Source organism: Crinia signifera, chromosome 5, assembly GCF_055691185.1.
Source record: "Crinia signifera chromosome 5, ASM5569118v1, whole genome shotgun sequence".
Taxonomy (NCBI): Eukaryota; Metazoa; Chordata; class Amphibia; order Anura; family Myobatrachidae; genus Crinia; species Crinia signifera.
Window position 1 is genome coordinate 189,309,499 of NC_139221.1, and position 20,357 is coordinate 189,329,855.

At 42.0% G+C, this 20,357-nt stretch overlaps 1 protein-coding gene and 2 long non-coding RNA genes across 4 annotated transcripts in view; 2 read left to right on the top strand and 1 right to left on the bottom strand.

Moving 5' to 3' along the window:
- The window catches only part of SDHA (succinate dehydrogenase complex flavoprotein subunit A), a 215,279-nt gene that overhangs the window by 33,074 nt on the left and 161,848 nt on the right, over positions 1-20,357 (top strand). The window contains exons 2-4 of one of the 2 annotated variants that reach the window (XM_083188330.1): positions 1,885-1,974; positions 2,226-2,387; positions 3,627-3,770. In XM_083188330.1, coding sequence (XP_083044456.1) covers positions 1,885-1,974; positions 2,226-2,387; positions 3,627-3,770 — 396 coding nt within the window. Of the gene's footprint in view, positions 1-1,872; positions 1,975-2,225; positions 2,388-3,626; positions 3,771-20,357 lie in introns of both variants that reach the window. The other variant, XM_083188328.1, reaches the window with a different exon arrangement.
- Positions 9,708-10,807, bottom strand: LOC146079617 (uncharacterized). Its single transcript, XR_014474650.1, has 3 exons — positions 10,710-10,807; positions 10,332-10,611; positions 9,708-9,989 (listed from the first exon to the last, which is right to left on the bottom strand). It is a non-coding gene; the product is annotated as an uncharacterized LOC146079617 (long non-coding RNA).
- On the top strand, positions 11,585-12,574 carry LOC146079618 (uncharacterized). The gene is made up of 3 exons (XR_014474651.1): positions 11,585-11,682; positions 11,781-12,060; positions 12,405-12,574. It is a non-coding gene; the product is annotated as an uncharacterized LOC146079618 (long non-coding RNA).

Genomic DNA, 20,357 nt, shown 5'->3' on the forward strand with positions numbered 1-20,357 from the left:
AGTTGATTACTCTTGAGTAGTCCATACTGTCCCACTACGGTGGTCCATTGTTGTATGAACGGTGTGCTGGTATAAATCTCACCACTAATTACACATATGTTGGTTGACATATTGATATTTACTTATGTTTCATCCTCCTTCGGGCACAGTTTTTCATTAACTGGTTCGTGGGTGGGGATTCAGAGGAGAGGAGCCAGTGCACCCAGTTCAAAGTTTTATATGTGCCTACCCTCTAATACCCAAGGTCTTAAGATGTTTCCCAGTATCCCATAAAGACTTTGTGAAAAGGAATTAACGGTAGGTATTAAACGCCTTTTCTTTGCTGGTATCAGACTTGCATAATGAGAGCATACTGCTTACTACCTTATCTGATAAAAATAAAGCATAAAATGGCACAGAAAAAACATAGTGAGGTGGCTTACCCTGACTTTTTAGTGGTTTGCCGTTTCTCTTCCTCCATTTTATAATCTGGAATATAGCTTCCCTCTATGGAATATATCATAAACAGCTGCTTTTATAAACAACTTTGTAACTTTAGGAAAAGGAAAAACTTAATTTGCCTTCACTCACCAGTGAATAGAAATCTTTCTGCCCCACTCCAGTCAATGTAAACTTGACTGTTTCAGCATTGGTGGTCTAGGGATCACTTGAGCTGAAGCACACACTGCTCGGCGCCGGCATTCACTGCTGAGGCGTCTTCCGGGTAGCCGCGCCGCACCCCCTATGACGTCCGTCTGGTTTCACCTGTGGATTAACCCGGACCAGGCATGCGTGGCTAGAACCGCTTACACCGCCGGCCTGAGGACATCGCCACCTGTAGCTGCCCAGCACCTGGGGACAACATGCAGCACCCGAGGCTCCTATGCCTCTGAAGGCCGGCTCACACCTTCCACTCACCGCCGGGGCGCACCTGGCGTCTGCGGGGTAACCAGTCTTCCTGGGGTAAGCCACCTATTCCTTCTATAACTCCACAGAGCTTTGCTCCAAGCACTACCAGATAGGGAAAGGACACAGAGGCCAGAGAGGAGGAGCTATATATATAGAGGCCAGGTGTCTTTTTTTTTTTTTCCTTTCTAAGTACTACCCAAAAGGGGGGGGGAAACCCACAGGTGATGGCTGCCATGGGGGAGGTAGAAGAAAACCAAATACAAGAATATTGGTCTGATCAGCAATATCAAAGCAATATTGTGCATATGCTGTCCAACCTGTAAGTCAAGTTACAAAATCGTTGGCTGAGTAGCCTATGGTCACACCAGTTGTGTTGTTTTGTTCCATATTAATTATTAGAACATGAGCAGCTCACAATGTTAAGTATATATGGCAACAACAGTGTCCTACATTGTTGTTGCCATATACAGGTTGAATATCCCTTATCCAAAATGCTCAAGACCAGCAGAATTTTGGATAACGGATTATTCCATATTTCGGAATATTTTAATATTTAAGTACCTTGCATTTATGCTGTATAACACATCAACCACATGAAATGCACACAATTATATTTTATTTGTTCAAAACATGAAACAAAATTTGTGTACTTTCTTAGGCACTGAATTTGAATGCCAAACAATCATTTTCTTGCACATATATCTAGTGCCAGTTACATATCATGTCCTCAGTAGTGCTGTTCCAGTTGTCCCCAGTAAGTTTTTATCACAAAATTATTATTTTTTCCACTTTCTGGAATGTATGCTTTTTGGAATAATTCTGATAACTGTTACTCTGATACGGGATACTCAACCTGTATACTAAAAGTGTTTTGTAGAGGAAAAAGATGTATCTACTCTGTCTTCCAGCTTGTCTATAATTTGTGTTCTGTTATTTGGCAAGCTGTGAAAATTATTGATTTGCCAAAATAATAATGTGTTTAAGCCTCTGTTTCAGAAATGGCCTCAAGCTTCTTATGCAGCACTGAGGGCCTTACACTTCACTGTTCGTGGGAAGAAGGATGCTTCTGCTAAAGTTTCTGATTCGGTAAATTTCCTGTCACACCGCCCCCCCCCCCCCCCCCCCCCCTCTCCCCTCTCCCCTCTCAATAACAAATCTATTCTCATTTGTCCAAAACTGTGACGTAAACCACAAAATATTTTTTGTGGTTATATTCACTCAGTCGTCCATAATATTGTATATAATATTATGGACGACTGAGTGAATATAACTTCTACAGTTCTATATAGTACTTTTTTTCTCCATTTCTTACAGTATGTCCGCTTTGTTTGTGGCAGGTATCCACACAATATCCTGTGGTGGACCATGAGTTTGATGCAGTCGTTGTAGGTGCTGGTGGTGCAGGATTACGGGCAGCATTTGGATTGTCTGAAGCAGGCTTTAATACAGCATGTATTTCAAAATTGTTTCCTACAAGATCTCACACGGTGGCAGCACAGGTATTCCCTTGTAACTTGATTTGTATTGCTTTGAATATCATTTATTTTAATACGTGAAAGGCTTGCTTTAAAGTAAATGCCTGAAGTTAACTTTTTAATAGTAAAATGTCATACAGTGATGAATCTATCATCGTATTAAACAAGATGACCGTTTGCCTGAAGTGTCTTCAATATTTAATCAATTCTCATTTGCAGTTATTTAGGGTGTTTGTTTGTTTTGTTACAGTTTTCATGCACACTAAATGAAGGATAAAAGACCGACTTTATTGAGGATATCCTTTTTCATATTAGAATATCTTGCACTTTAGGGCACCAATTCTTATCTTATTGCTTCCATGCAGTTCATAAACACGGATATCAAATTCTTTAATTGTTGCATACCTACAATATTTTATAAATAGGGATCCATTGTGCTGGGAATACAATCTAAACTTGGATACCCATTATATGATGTATTGGCCAATATTGTAATCTGCAATGGATCGCAATAACCATTGTATGTACCCCCAACCCATGAATTGTGTTGTCGCATCTTTACAGTTTATGTGCTGTACATCAGATGGCATAATGTGAGGTGTGATACGGTAGAGCAACATTAATTCTGTAACGATATACTGTGTCATCATAAGGCCGGTCATGTACACGTGAACACTATATATAACGTATCATATTGGATGTCATAAGATAGCAGGATCGTTAAAATGTACACCCATTAACCCCTTCAGTGGTGTTTTTTTTTTTGGGGGGGGGGGAGCGCTGCCCACTGGGCAAGTTTTTTATGGGGATCGCTCCCTTAAAAAACCCACCACTGCCTCCCTGGGTCCGGGCAGCTCCGCTGCAGTGTCAATCAGCGGCTGCCCGGACCTGCGCCCCCGGCTTGTCATAAGCCGGCGCCGGGGACTTCAATACAAAACACCGGGGGGAAGGGGGGAGGACGAAGAAGGAGGCGCCGCCGCAGAGGGGAGGGAGCCGGGCAATGCAAAGCTGCTTGAGTTCAGTGATTGAACTCAGCAGCGCTGCCCGGCTGTAAACAGTGGCAATCGCGATAATTTTCCAGGCTTGCCAGACTGGGCACTGAGGCACAGCCCAGAAAATTCTCGGTATTGCCACTGAAGGGGTTAAACACAGCTATATACACAGTCATGGTTTTAACGTCTCGAGATTTCTACATTCCTAATAATTTCTAGTCAGGTTTTGCTTTTTAACTATATTCTTTAACTACTTGTTTAAAATGACTAGGGAGGCATAAATGCAGCTTTGGGCAACATGGAGGAAGATGACTGGCGGTGGCACTTCTATGACACTGTGAAGGGCTCTGACTGGTTGGGTGATCAAGATGCTATCCACTACATGACAGAACAAGCACCTGCATCTGTGATAGAGGCAAGTACCAGTTCCCAGTACATGCTTATTAGTTCTTCAGGTTCTGTAGTTAGGAAACTTACGAAGGCTTAAAAATAAGAGACCGCACCTGGGCATATTTTTATAGCTTGTGTAACAAAAGCTGAATTTGTTTGTATCTGTGCATATTCTTTTATATTAACTTGCTTATTTTAAGGTGGTTTTCAAGATTGTTAAAACCATCGTCCTCTCTACATGTAGGTATCCGGACTATTTGTCTACAACAAGAAGATAGACAGCCATTAGGTCGACACCATTAGTTCGACAACTCAATAGGTCGACATGCCATTAGGTCGACAGTGTCTAGGTCGACATGGGGTTTTTACGTTTTTTTTAGCCGACATGTGCCGACAGGTGGTATTTCATGCCCTACCATCCACTAGGGCGAGGTGTGAGAATAAAATAGTGTGCAGAGTGCAGCGAGGCACCGTGCTCAAAGCATCGCGAGCGAAGCGGTTCACTTCAAACTGTGTCCATGTCGACATTTGGGTCAAAAAACAGTGAAAAACCCAATGTCGACCTTTTGGCTGTGTCGACCTTTTGGCTTGTCTATCTTCTTGTTGTAGACAAATGGTCCCGCATCTCTACATGTAATATAGCTGACTTTGGCACTGTACATAGAGGGTGTCATTATTAGGTTACCCTGTAGTGTGAAAGAAAATGGGAAGTTGTCACAGCGCTAACATTACACTTTAATGCGAACAATCTCATGCGGGTCCACTTTTACAATAATGATGCAAGACTCCAAAATATATAGATGGAGAGATGGAGGGAGAGCGAGATATATATATATATATATATATATATATATATATATATATATATATATATATATATATATATATATATATATATATATATATATATATATATATATATAATTTTCCATCTATGCCGGCACTCCAATTATAACAAACAGCTTGGTCGGTGCACTCCTAATCAATCTGTAGAACTCCAATAATGAAGGCACACGACACAGGATCAACTTTTCACCGCAAGTGTATTTTCAGGCTAGTAACATCTAGCGCTTTCAGGGGATACAACCCCCGTCATCAGGATGGTAGCCACACAGATACAATGGTGCAGTCAGGTAACCCCAGCTCCTCCCCAAACAACATTTAAATAGCAAACATGTATGATTACTCACCTGTCCTGTCGCCCAGCTCCCGCGGCCGCACATCGCCAACCCGGAAGTGCGTCATCGCATACTATCCAGGACACAGGAAGCTCACTCCTGGAACGCACAACGTGCGCTACAAGACCCACTTCCGCGTTCCACTGGATGAAACGTCCATCCTCCTTATTGGGCGGTGCTACCCTCCGTGGATGCCGGCGCTATGGATCAGGGAATCACTATACAAAAAATAAAACAACAACACAGTGAGACAGAGAACATTAAAACATCAACAATAGGTATCCTAATTCAAGGGATACAACATTACACTACACCTGGACAAACAGACGAATAAATTATACTATACATCGCATAGAATAAAGATTCGATCAAACACAAGTGGGCCATGTCAGGACTCCTCCTGTAAGCTGAAAGTCCAAGGGTATCAAACATAAACCTAGGCATACAGTGTATTTCACAGAAAATGTATTAAACATAGAGACTGGACTGTTAGGTGAGACTATTCCAGTTGATCTTGTCATTGAGACCAAACGGTTTGGTGGTCCCAAGTCTCAAGATCCACTGGGTCTCCCTAATGAGCAACCTTTTGGCTCGATCACCTCCCCTGGCGCTCAGTGGGACCTGATCCAGCATAAAGTATTTTAAAGAAGCTAAAGGGTGACCCATGCTTTTAAAATGCCGTGGAACCGGCTGGTCCACATCTTTTCCCTTTAAACTCAAGTCAATAGATGACCGATGGGCCGCCATCCTCTCTTTGAACTTACGTGTGGTTTGGCCCACATACCATAATCCACATGGGCAGATGATCGCATATACCACGTGTGTGGAGGAACACGTCAACACCGATCTAATCTCATACCTCTTATTGCAGTGGGGATGTTGGAAGTCCTTACATTTAATTAAGTATTTACATGTAATACAAGTACCACAACCATAACAACCGGGGGGTTTTCTATAAACATTAGGCGGAGTCACCAGAGAATATTCTGATATATCCGCATGGACCAACCGGTCCCTCAGGTTTCTCCCCCGTGTGTATGCAAGAAGTGGTCTGTGGTCTTTGAGGCCAGGTAGCTCATTATCCAACCGAATGATGGGCCAAAGAGCCCTAGAAGCTCTCCTAACAATGGGACTTGACGATGAGAATTCATGAACCCAAGGGATCAACTTCTTTCTTCTTTTGTTTAGGGCACCACAGGGCTTCAGGGTCCATATCCAGAACCTGTTGTTTTTGTGCTGTCAACAGGTCACTGTCATAACCTCTGACCAGGAACCTTTCGATCATCAGGTCTAATTCATTAGGTAACCTCTCCCTATCACTGGTCAGCCGTGCCACCCTCAACATCTGTGAGAGGGGCAGACCCTTTTTAAGGGATGGGGGGTGGTGGCTGGAGGCCCTCAGCAAAGTATTCCTGTCGGTGCTTTTAGAAAATCGACTAGTTGTTATAGCTCCATCTCTGATTTCAACGGCTACATCTAGAAAGTTGGCTTTACATGTACTACAATCGTAGGTAAACTTAATAAACGGGCTTTTGGCATTAATATCACTCATCAGGTTACGGAACCTCTCCTCCCCCCCAGTCCAAATGAGGAACACGTCAGCGGCCACCAAACTGAAAGTTTGATCTTTAACTTGTCCAACAGGACTCTGTCTTCAGTTGAGCTCCAAGTACTGAACCGGGGCTTAAGTTTTGTGCCTACCAACAGACACAATGAGTTTGATTGGAAATTAAACCTACACAAGTTCTCCAGACAACTGAGACGTAAAGAGTTCTTTCAACACAGACCAACTAACCATCAGAGCTCTATATTTGATGATTTTCTCTCCAAAACATCAAGGTCCAATTTTGATCCCCCTTCACAGAATAGCTCGATAAAGACATTCACCAAGCTGATGGATGATTCGATGAATAGATTCCTAGCAACTCCTTATAAAATCAAACCCAACATGTCCAAGGAAGAGATTGTTGCCCTACAAGCTTTGGAGAAGGATAAGTCCATAATTATCCGCCCTGCAGATAAGGGCGGAGCAACTGTGGTAATGAATGTGGATGACTACAGACAGGAAATCGTGGGGCAATTGTCTGACGTCGAGGTGTATGACCGTCTCGCCAGGGATCCGACAGTAGGTTTCCAGAAGGAACTCTTTTCGGTGCTAGATGCAGCCAAAGCTGCAAAGTTTCTCCCTGATAAAGTGGTCCAGATCTTGAAGGTGCAACACCCCGTGATTCCAGTACTATATACACTGCCGAAGCTCCACAAGAATCCGGTTAAGCCCCCCGGCCGTCCTATCATCTCGGCCCGGGGATCGCTTCTACAACCGGTTTCCCAAATGCTTGATAGCATCTTGCAACCATTACTTCCCCGTGAGAAAACCTTCCTCAAGGACACTAACACCTTTCTCTGCAAATTGAAGGAAATTGATGTCATCCCTCCTGGTGCACTTTTATGCTGCCTCGATGTATGCAGCTTATATACATCGATACCCCATGAGGGTGGACTTCGATCCATGAAGGAGTTCCTTCTGAAGTATTTGGACCCTGCTATTTTTAACCATGACCTATTTCTTTCCCTTCTTGAGTTGACCTTATGCCGCAATTTCTTTTTGTTTGATGGAGCATATTACATTCAGCGTAGAGGGTGTGCAATGGGGTCGTCCGTTGCCCCCTCTTACGCGAATGTGTATATGTTCGCTCAGGAGCGGGACCTCTTCTTCAGTGACCAGGACATTTGGGGACACGTCATGCTGTACCTACGGTATATAGATGACGTGTTCCTCATTTGGACTGGGGGGGAGGAGAGGTTCCGTAACCTGATGAGTGATATTAATGCCAAAAGCCCGTTTATTAAGTTTACCTACGATTGTAGTACATGTAAAGCCAACTTTCTAGATGTAGCCGTTGAAATCAGAGATGGAGCTATAACAACTAGTCGATTTTCTAAAAGCACCGACAGGAATACTTTGCTGAGGGCCTCCAGCCACCACCCCCCATCCCTTAAAAAGGGTCTGCCCCTCTCACAGATGTTGAGGGTGGCACGGCTGACCAGTGATAGGGAGAGGTTACCTAATGAATTAGACCTGATGATCGAAAGGTTCCTGGTCAGAGGTTATGACAGTGACCTGTTGACAGCACAAAAACAACAGGTTCTGGATATGGACCCTGAAGCCCTGTGGTGCCCTAAACAAAAGAAGAAAGAGAAGTTGATCCCTTGGGTTCATGAATTCTCATCGTCAAGTCCCATTGTTAGGAGAGCTTCTAGGGCTCTTTGGCCCATCATTCGGTTGGATAATGAGCTACCTGGCCTCAAAGACCACAGACCACTTCTTGCATACACACGGGGGAGAAACCTGAGGGACCGGTTGGTCCATGCGGATATATCAGAATATTCTCTGGTGACTCCGCCTAATGTTTATAGAAAACCCCCCGGTTGTTATGGTTGTGGTACTTGTATTACATGTAAATACTTAATTAAATGTAAGGACTTCCAACATCCCCACTGCAATAAGAGGTATGAGATTAGATCGGTGTTGACGTGTTCCTCCACACACGTGGTATATGCGATCATCTGCCCATGTGGATTATGGTATGTGGGCCAAACCACACGTAAGTTCAAAGAGAGGATGGCGGCCCATCGGTCATCTATTGACTTGAGTTTAAAGGGAAAAGATGTGGACCAGCCGGTTCCACGGCATTTTAAAAGCATGGGTCACCCTTTAGCTTCTTTAAAATACTTTATGCTGGATCAGGTCCCACTGAGCGCCAGGGGAGGTGATCGAGCCAAAAGGTTGCTCATTAGGGAGACCCAGTGGATCTTGAGACTTGGGACCACCAAACCGGGTGGTCTCAATGACAAGATCAACTGGAATAGTCTCACCTAACAGTCCAGTCTCTATGTAAATACATTTTCTGTGAAATACACTGTATGCCTAGGTTTATGTTTGATACCCTTGGACTTTCAGCTTACAGGAGGAGTCCTGACATGGCCCACTTGTGTTTGATCGAATCTTTATTCTATGCGATGTATAGTATAATTTATTCGTCTGTTTGTCCAGGTGTAGTGTAATGTTGTATCCCTTGAATTAGGATACCTATTGTTGATGTTTTAATGTTCTCTGTCTCACTGTGTTGTTGTTTTATTTTTTGTATAGTGATTCCCTGATCCATAGCGCCGGCATCCACGGAGGGTAGCACCGCCCAATAAGGAGGATGGACGTTTCATCCAGTGGAACGCGGAAGTGGGTCTTGTAGCGCACGTTGTGCGTTCCAGGAGTGAGCTTCCTGTGTCCTGGATAGTATGCGATGACGCACTTCCGGGTTGGCGATGTGCGGCCGCGGGAGCTGGGCGACAGGACAGGTGAGTAATCATACATGTTTGCTATTTAAATGTTGTTTGGGGAGGAGCTGGGGTTACCTGACTGCACCATTGTATCTGTGTGGCTACCATCCTGATGACGGGGGTTGTATCCCCTGAAAGCGCTAGATGTTACTAGCCTGAAAATACACTTGCGGTGAAAAGTTGATCCTGTGTCGTGTGCCTTCATTATTGGAGTTCTACAGATTGATTAGGAGTGCACCGACCAAGCTGTTTGTTATAATTGGAGTGCCGGCATAGATGGAAAATTATATATATATATATATATATATATATATATATATAGAGATAGAGATAGAGATAGAGATAGAGATAGAGATAGAGATAGAGATAGAGATAGAGATAGAGATAGAGATAGAGATAGAGATAGAGATAGAGATAGAGATAGAGATAGAGATATATATTAAAGAAAAAGGTACCCAGACCGCGCTAACGTTTGCTAGTGGCAGCAACTCTGAGGGATCCTCTGTTAGACAGGAACCAAAGTAATAGAAATGAGATAGAAGGGAGTTCAGAGTGCGCCTCAAATTACAATCACAAATAATACTTCAATGAGTTACAATAAAATGTTTTTAAAAAAACAACTTTTATTCAAAAGTGTCTTCTGCAAGATGTCGGTAGCCCAACGCGTTTCGTCAAAAACTTGACTTCCTCAGGGGCATTATAGCAGATTTGTACAGACAGATTTCACACTGTGAATCATAATAAAATCAGTGTGATTTTACACATACATAAAATTAATACAATACAAAAATGTTTATATATATATAAAACGAGAAGAGCATGATGAAGGGAAGGAGAAAAAATCAAGGACGAGGAGGATGAAGGAGAGGTCATTAAATAAGAATAATTTTTCTTAGGAGAGGTCTAATCAATATGACCACCAATACATAAACTGTAGTGCATAGAAAAAGGACCTTATTCAGGAAAAAAAGGTGATTAAAACCAGTAGTGTTGCCATTCAATAATTAATGGAGGAAAAAGAAAGAATAAGAACCCAGTGAGGAGTAATTAATTTGGATTATTAATCATACCGAAAGCAAATTTCGTGGATAGGATTCTTGCAATTAAGGGACCAGATTTCCCAAATGAAGAATCAACTCGCAATCCTAAGCAGAAAAATGATAGCCTTGCTGTAAAGGTGCATTGTAAACCTCAATTTTGACCGAGACAGGTGTTGGTAATTACATACCCCTGATGATCAGGTATAGCAATAAATACTGGCTGTTCAGTGTATTCCAAGTCAGGTGAGTTGGTTTTAGGGGGAATTGATTACCCCAAGTTTCCACAAAACAGGGTAACAGGAAAATCAGGCTATAAAATGAAAAACATATTGTCCCCTTTCAATACATGCATAGAAGATTTTCAAATATGTGACAGCATTCGAATTCATAATGATAGCAGGCACTTACCAAGCAGGAGCTAAACCGGATGTGGATACCAGGATTCCAAAGTGCTGAATGAAATCCTGAACTCCTCTCAGGTTATTTATGGGGCTAGCATGATTACATCACTTCCTGTGTGTGCAATTATCCTAAGTCTCAAAAAATGCTATAAAGCCACCCTTTGAGATGTGGAACTTAATTGGAGACATGAACCTCCTACTTATATTTATATCAGGAGTGTGAAACCCGTGAAAAAAAAAAAAAAAAAAAAAAAATACATAAATAAATAAAAAAATTAATAAAATGGAAAAAAAAAAAAAAATTTATAATAAATAAATAAATAATAATTAAAAAAAAAAAAAAAAAAGCTATGGCTCAGTGTGACGCGCTAATCAAAATAGTACTGACCACTGCTAAGGCCGCTATTAAATACAATATTAGTGTCCGTGTGAATAAATATATATGTGCTTCCCAATTTAAGCTACCATCGATTGTATATACCCACATATGTATAGGTCATTATAAGTGGGAAGCACATATATATTTATTCACACGGACACTAATATTGTATTTAATAGCGGCCTTAGCAGTGGTCAGTACTATTTTGATTATTATTTTTTCAAGTTATGGAAGGCTATGCGCGTCACACTGAGCCATAGCTTTTTTTTTTTTTTTTTTTTTTTAATTATTATTTATTTATTTATTATAATTTTTTTTTTTTTTCCATTTTATTTATTTTTTTATTTATTTATGTATTTTTTTTTTTTTTTTTTTTTCACGGGTTTCACACTCCTGATATAAATATAAGTAGGAGGTTCATGTCTCCAATTAAGTTCCACATCTCAAAGGGTGGCTTTATAGCATTTTTTGAGACTTAGGATAATTGCACACACAGGAAGTGATGTAATCATGCTAGCCCCATAAATAACCTGAGAGGAGTTCAGGATTTCATTCAGCACTTTGGAATCCTGGTATCCACATCCGGTTTAGCTCCTGCTTGGTAAGTGCCTGCTATCATTATGAATTCGAATGCTGTCACATATTTGAAAATCTTCTATGCATGTATTGAAAGGGGACAATATGTTTTTCATTTTATAGCCTGATTTTCCTGTTACCCTGTTTTGTGGAAACTTGGGGTAATCAATTCCCCCTAAAACCAACTCACCTGACTTGGAATACACTGAACAGCCAGTATTTATTGCTATACCTGATCATCAGGGGTATGTAATTACCAACACCTGTCTCGGTCAAAATTGAGGTTTACAATGCACCTTTACAGCAAGGCTATCATTTTTCTGCTTAGGATTGCGAGTTGATTCTTCATTTGGGAAATCTGGTCCCTTAATTGCAAGAATCCTATCCACGAAATTTGCTTTCGGTATGATTAATAATCCAAATTAATTACTCCTCACTGGGTTCTTATTCTTTCTTTTTCCTCCATTAATTATTGAATGGCAACACTACTGGTTTTAATCACCTTTTTTTCCTGAATAAGGTCCTTTTTCTATGCACTACAGTTTATGTATTGGTGGTCATATTGATTAGACCTCTCCTAAGAAAAATTATTCTTATTTAATGACCTCTCCTTCATCCTCCTCGTCCTTGATTTTTTCTCCTTCCCTTCATCATGCTCTTCTCGTTTTATATATATATATAAACATTTTTGTATTGTATTAATTTTATGTATGTGTAAAATCACACTGATTTTATTATGATTCACAGTGTGAAATCTGTCTGTACAAATCTGCTATAATGCCCCTGAGGAAGTCAAGTTTTTGACGAAACGCGTTGGGCTACCGACATCTTGCAGAAGACACTTTTGAATAAAAGTTGTTTTTTTTAAAAACATTTTATTGTAACTCATTGAAGTATTATTTGTGATTGTAATTTGAGGCGCACTCTGAACTCCCTTCTATCTCATATATATATATATATATATATATATATATATATATATATATATATATATATATATATATATATAATATATATATATATATATATATATATATATATATATATATATATATATATATATATATATATATATATATATATATAGCAACTCCAGATGCGAGCACCCACGGTCTTAGAAATAACGGCAACCACAGACAAGGTATCTGCAAGCTTTCGGGCCTTTATTAGCCCTTCGTCAGGCAACACAAGATAAAACATACAAGACAGTGCTCACCTTAAATACATGTGTAGCTTACACCTGATGTCTCGTCGCCCAGCCCCCGGCATGTGTGTCAGGAGGAAGTTCCGGGTGTTACCTCACAGAACCTCCCCTCCACACAACTATCCGGCGGTAACCATGGAGACAGAGACACTCACAGTTCTGTGAACCAGTCTCACCTCCATTACAATGTATGGAGGAGTTTGTGTCGACAGTTCTGTGTTGATTACATACAAAAAAACAAATATATACAAAAAATATATACAAAAGTGTCGCATAAATGTAGTGATAATCTCTACAAACAAGAGCATATATAGAGTGCAGTCAAAATATAATTTAAATACATAAAGGTATAGCGAGCAAAACAACGGGATTTTATATTGGGACAATTGTAGCATATACAGTCTAAAGTGACACTCTTAGTTAGAAAAAATGTTCATGTTTAATTGGTCATTTAGCCCTTTAGGTTTGACGGTCTCCAGTAAAAAAATCCACTTAGACTCAAGACGCAGGAGGCTTTTGTGCCTATCACCACGTCTTTTGTCTTCAGGGACATGATCTATGATTACATGCTTGAAACTTGCCAGATTATGCTTCAATTCAAAGAAATGTCTGGCAAGGGGCTGGTCAGAAGTTTTGCCACCCAATGCTGCCCTGATTGTAGTGCGGTGCATAGCCATTCGCTCCTTAAAGGGGCGAATGGTTTTGCCTATGTAACATAAGCCACACGGGCATTTCACCATATATACAACGTAAGCTGTACTACAGGTCACAGCGTGTCTAATCATGTAACGTTTCCCTGAGTGGGGATGGTAAAAGAATTTGGTTGCTATCATGTGTTGACATGTCGTACAGCCGACACATTTATAGCATCCTGGTTCGCGTCTGCGAATCCTTTTGTCAGTCTGTAGATGTTCACTGATGTCACTGTGTACTAACCAGTCCCTAATACTTTTACCTTTCTTATAACAGGGCATAATTTTAGAATGTTTCAATTGTCTAAGTTCAGTGTCATTCTGTACGACTGGCCACAATTTTTTACTCCAATAATTAATGTCACTACTGGCTGTTGTAAAGCCTTGTACCCAGTGTATCCGCTCACTACCACCTTGGGCAGCAGTATGACTAGGATTCTTAAGGGCTTGTTCCCTAGTTACACCCCCAACCTTTTTGCGTGCTCCCTCTAGAATATTATCAGGGTACCCACGATCTTTAAATTTATTCGTCATCATTTCAAAGGTTGTGTCTACTGCTGCAGTCTCACTGGTGATCCGCTTTGCTCTCAGGTACTGCGAGTATGGGAGACTACGTATGGTGGCAGGAGGATGGTAGCTGTCTGCCCTCAGTATCATGTTTCTATCAGTTTGTTTTGAAAACAAGGACGTGGAAATCTTGCCTTCAGATACAGAAATCATAACATCAAGAAATGCTATTTGCTCAAGGCTCATCTGATAGGTAAATTTAATTGAACAATCCCTCTGGTTGATGTCAAAAACCATTTTTTCAAAGTCTTCAGGACGCCCCCTCCAAAAGAGGAGCACGTCATCAATATAACGTTTGTAAAAATGTATTGGACTTTGCTATATTAGCATAGCTGATATGTGGACAGCTGTTCACGGCTATGCTCAGACGGATAGCACCTCCACAGAATTGAATACAGTGTACATGTTTGTACTGAAGGAACTGTTATACCATTGAACATTTCCCTTGCTGGAATTTGTGCTTTGGTTTTTGTGTTCGCATTAAAGCATATATCCTGTGCTAATATGGATGAAGCTGGTGGCTTTGATTGGACACAGGTGCCGCATTGTGAGACTCTAAGTCTGTCTGAAAGTGAGACAGACGCTATACTATTCACTGAGAAATTTGTGGACTCTCTCGGAGATGTCACTCCAGATGATGTATATTTCCAATTACTGCGTTTAAAGAAAAAAGAGGTGGACTATTTGTTGCACGGCATTACTTTGTCTGACTATGTGAGAGAGAGGAAAATTCCCCGGGGTTTCCGGGTTAATAATGCACCGACTATTGGCAGACATAACGGTGAATTTTGCCGTAAATGGATTGCGGTGTTAAATAAGTGTTCCCTCGACCTAATGACTATTGTTGTAGAGGAAGCTGGACGAGAACTAAAACTAAAACTGGTACGTGAAAAAATTAAAGAATATGAGGGTAAAAACAAAAGCATCCTGATACAAGATAAAAGTCAGGATTGGCTGGATAAAATTCAATCTCAGGTGGCTGATTACAAATCTGAACTGGTAGCCTTTAAGAAAAGGAAATTGGACACTGTTAACAGAGATTACTCTGACCATCAAGTGTACAGGTGGCTATCTGGCAAGCCTGATTCCAGAACCAATTACAGGCCCTATAATCAACGGAGGGGCCGCCAGTATCCTAATAATTATTCCAGTGATGCACCCTCATCATCAGGTGACGACACAGCCCGCTACAATCAAGCTGGTGTTAAACTCCCTTTAGGAGTAACAACAAGACGTGGCAGAGGTCGTGCCCAAAGCGTACAAGGCGAGGTGGCAAACGATACCGCCAAATCAAAGAAAAACAAAACTCGCAACAAATAAATCAGGTGTTCAATCTTTCTGACAGGATTCTTACAGAGCCAGAATTGAGGGTGTTGAATAAGGGTTTGAGTTTTGTGCCAACCAACCCTTTCAACAGTCTCAATTGGAAAATTGATTTATACCATCTTAACCGTCAATTAAAATTGAAAGACTTTTTCTCTAAAAGAACTGAGTCTTTACCTGCCAGAACTGTGGACACTGATTCAACCATCTCTAAACGTTTTTGTAACAAATCTAGTTTTGACCCTGTGACACATAATGTATCTATACAGGGCTACATCAAAGCACTGGATGCTCAAGTGATGGAGTCACAATCTCATTCAGTTAAACGTAAAAATAATCTTACAAAAGATGAGTGGCAGGCCCTTAAAGACCTTAATGGCTACAGAGATGTGGTCATTAGGTCTGCGGACAAGGGGGGTGGGGTTGTCGTGCAGAATGTCAATCAGTATTGTAATGAGATCTATCAGCAGTTGGCTGACAAGAATGTTTATTGTGAATTGAGGAATGACCCAACTGATCAATATAAAACTGAAGTATTTAAGATTATAGATGGTGCAATTTTTACTATGTTGATTTCAGAACAAGTTGGTAATTTCCTTAAAGTGTCTCAACCTAGGGTCCCCATTCTGTACACACTGCCAAAAATTCATAAACGCTTGGAGAACCCCCCGGGGCGCCCTATTATATCTGCCCGGGGAGGATTATTTAACAACATTTCCCAATACTTGGATGCGTTTCTCCAGCCGTGTGTGCAGAGTGGGGATACCTATTTAAAAGACACTACAGACTTGCTGCTCAAATTGGGGGAGATTGGTGATGTTCCAGAGGGTACGTGGCTATGCACCCTGGACATCACCAGTCTCTACACCAACATCCCCCATGATGGGGGTTTGTTAGCTGTTGAAAAACTGTTATTATACAATCCTCTCTATGAAGGTCCAAATTTGGATTTTTTTCTGTCTCTTCTTAAAGTGGTACTCACTAAGAACTATTTTTTGTTTAACAACCGGTACTACTTGCAGGTAAGCGGGTGTGCCATGGGATCCCCCGTGGCCCCCGCTTACGCCAATACGTACATGGTTGATTTAGAAAGGGATTTTTTCTTTTCCCGTGAAGTGAGAGACAGTGTAATTTTTTACAAACGTTATATTGATGACGTGCTCCTCTTTTGGAGGGGGCGTCCTGAAGACTTTGAAAAAATGGTTTTTGACATCAACCAGAGGGATTGTTCAATTAAATTTACCTATCAGATGAGCCTTGAGCAAATAGCATTTCTTGATGTTATGATTTCTGTATCTGAAGGCAAGATTTCCACGTCCTTGTTTTCAAAACAAACTGATAGAAACATGATACTGAGGGCAGACAGCTACCATCCTCCTGCCACCATACGTAGTCTCCCATACTCGCAGTACCTGAGAGCAAAGCGGATCACCAGTGAGACTGCAGCAGTAGACACAACCTTTGAAATGATGACGAATAAATTTAAAGATCGTGGGTACCCTGATAATATTCTAGAGGGAGCACGCAAAAAGGTTGGGGGTGTAACTAGGGAACAAGCCCTTAAGAATCCTAGTCATACTGCTGCCCAAGGTGGTAGTGAGCGGATACACTGGGTACAAGGCTTTACAACAGCCAGTAGTGACATTAATTATTGGAGTAAAAAATTGTGGCCAGTCGTACAGAATGACACTGAACTTAGACAATTGAAACATTCTAAAATTATGCCCTGTTATAAGAAAGGTAAAAGTATTAGGGACTGGTTAGTACACAGTGACATCAGTGAACATCTACAGACTGACAAAAGGATTCGCAGACGCGAACCAGGATGCTATAAATGTGTCGGCTGTACGACATGTCAACACATGATAGCAACCAAATTCTTTTACCATCCCCACTCAGGGAAACGTTACATGATTAGACACGCTGTGACCTGTAGTACAGCTTACGTTGTATATATGGTGAAATGCCCGTGTGGCTTATGTTACATAGGCAAAACCATTCGCCCCTTTAAGGAGCGAATGGCTATGCACCGCACTACAATCAGGGCAGCATTGGGTGGCAAAACTTCTGACCAGCCCCTTGCCAGACATTTCTTTGAATTGAAGCATAATCTGGCAAGTTTCAAGCATGTAATCATAGATCATGTCCCTGAAGACAAAAGACGTGGTGATAGGCACAAAAGCCTCCTGCGTCTTGAGTCTAAGTGGATTTTTTTACTGGAGACCGTCAAACCTAAAGGGCTAAATGACCAATTAAACATGAACATTTTTTCTAACTAAGAGTGTCACTTTAGACTGTATATGCTACAATTGTCCCAATATAAAATCCCGTTGTTTTGCTCGCTATACCTTTATGTATTTAAATTATATTTTGACTGCACTCTATATATGCTCTTGTTTGTAGAGATTATCACTACATTTATGCGACACTTTTGTATATATTTTTTGTATATATTTGTTTTTTGTATGTAATCAACACAGAACTGTCGACACAAACTCCTCCATACATTGTAATGGAGGTGAGACTGGTTCACAGAACTGTGAGTGTCTCTGTCTCCATGGTTACCGCCGGATAGTTGTGTGGAGGGGAGGTTCTGTGAGGTAACACCCGGAACTTCCTCCTGACACACATGCCGGGGGCTGGGCGACGAGACATCAGGTGTAAGCTACACATGTATTTAAGGTGAGCACTGTCTTGTATGTTTTATCTTGTGTTGCCTGACGAAGGGCTAATAAAGGCCCGAAAGCTTGCAGATACCTTGTCTGTGGTTGCCGTTATTTCTAAGACCGTGGGTGCTCGCATCTGGAGTTGCTGTAAGTTATTATTGCTGGAAGCACCGCGGCAGTTGCTGTGTTGAGGAGGGTGCCGGTCTATTGGACTTTGATATATATATATATATATATATATATATATATATATATATATATATATATATATATATATATATATATATATATATATATATATATATATATATATATATATATATATATATATATATATATATATATATAGTGATTCATCGCGCCCTACAGGCGCTCTTCACACCGTCGTAAGGGGCTGCGCCCCCTTAATTTGTGAACATCTGTATATGAGAAAGATGGTTAGAATTGTATGAAAGATGGCCTGTATTGCAACTTGAGTTTTAGGTGAAATGTGTTAAATAGAGAGCATATGATTTGGAAGGGGGTGTGTATTGTTTTGTTTAATTAAAAAGCGGTTACAGAGTAAGATGTACATTAATAGTGTGGATGGTACAGTGACATTTGTGGGTGTGGGGGGCTGTGTGTGCATGTTGTTTAGGTGTGTGTGCAATAATATAGTAGGGTGTTTTTGAGTCAGCGGATCCCCACTGGCGGAGGTCACGACACAGGAAAACAGGAGGCTGGGTATTGATAGGGGTGTGTGGACATAAGGGGGGACTAAAGAGGAGGGTGGGAGATACTGTGCAGCTTCTGCCAGTGGGTGAGGGTCCAGTGTGGCAGTACAGGATGGTGGCCCTGAGTCAGTGTCTCCTCCTACTGGGTGGGAGTTAGGGTACATGAGAGCAGGAGGCTGGGCTATGAGGCATGATAGGAGCATGTGGGCAAAACAGCGTCAGCGACTCCCCAGTGGTGGAAGTTACGATTCAGGAGAGCAGGAAGCTGGGTAGTGATAGGGGTGTGTGAGTATACGGGGGACTAAAGAGGGGTTTAGGGGTGCCGTGAATTGTGGGAGGGGCGTGGGTGGTGCCGTGAATCAAGGGAGGGAGGGGGCACAGGTGTCCGCGGATCGCGGGTGAGGGCGGGGGTCCGCAAAGCGTGGGAGGGGGCGAGAATTGCGGGAGGGAGGGTTGTGAATTGCGGGAGGGGGGTGTGTGTGTGTGGGGGGGTACGCGGGGGGTCCATGAATTGCGGGAGGGAGGGGCACGGGGCGCGATAAATCACCTAGTTGGTTATATATTCTTGTAGAAGGATGGTAGGATGTTGCTGTCATTCAGAATGCATTTACATAAACAGTAATAGTAGCAATAAAAGATCTGACTTTTGAAACACCTACAGTAAAACAGAACAGGTGTTATATATTATACAAAGAATTGGTTGATGATGTGTAGGTTTACGTGCACATAGTTGTCACTGTAAAAAAATTGCTACAAGAAAAAATCAACACAGAAAGGTCAACACATGTAAATGTTGACATAAGTGTGGCACTTCATTGGTGTCCATGTCGACACATGAGAATGACTATGAAAACATTCAAAAAAGAAAAATAAATCTTCAAAAACTCATGTCAACCTTTTTCATTGTCGACCATAGCCGTGTCAGTGTTTTGCATGTGCCATTTAATCCTGGGGTTGCCGCGAATCGCGAGCGGGGTGGGAGGGAGGAGGTGAGGTGTGTCCGCGAATCACGGGCGGAGGGGTCGGGGGTGGATGCCGTGAATTGCGGGGGGGGGTGTGGGTGCCGCGAATCGTGGGAGGGTGGGTCGCAGGGCCGGGGGCTTGCCGCAATGACAGGGGGGGTCGCGGGGGGTGGGGGGGGGTACCGTGAGGAAGGGGGGGCTGGCACAAATCGTGGGAGGGGGGGGGGTCGCGGGGTGCCACGACTCGCAGGAGGGGGGGTGTCACGGGGTGGGGCCGCAAATCGCGGGAGTCGCCGCGAATTGGGGGGTGCTGTGAATCGCCATGTCAGTGTTTTGCATGTGCCATTTAATCGTGAGGTTGCCGTGAATGGGGGGGAGGGGAGGGGAGGGACGGACACATTGTTCTGTTTCTGGACTTTCTTCTTAATTTATGGATTACCATCACCTGTGCTTAAACACCTTTCTTATCAATTACCCTGTTTAAAACAGGTGATGACAATCATAAATTAAGATGGAAGTCCACAAACAGAGCATTCATGTTGGGAGGTATGGAGGTGTGGGGCGCTTACCTGG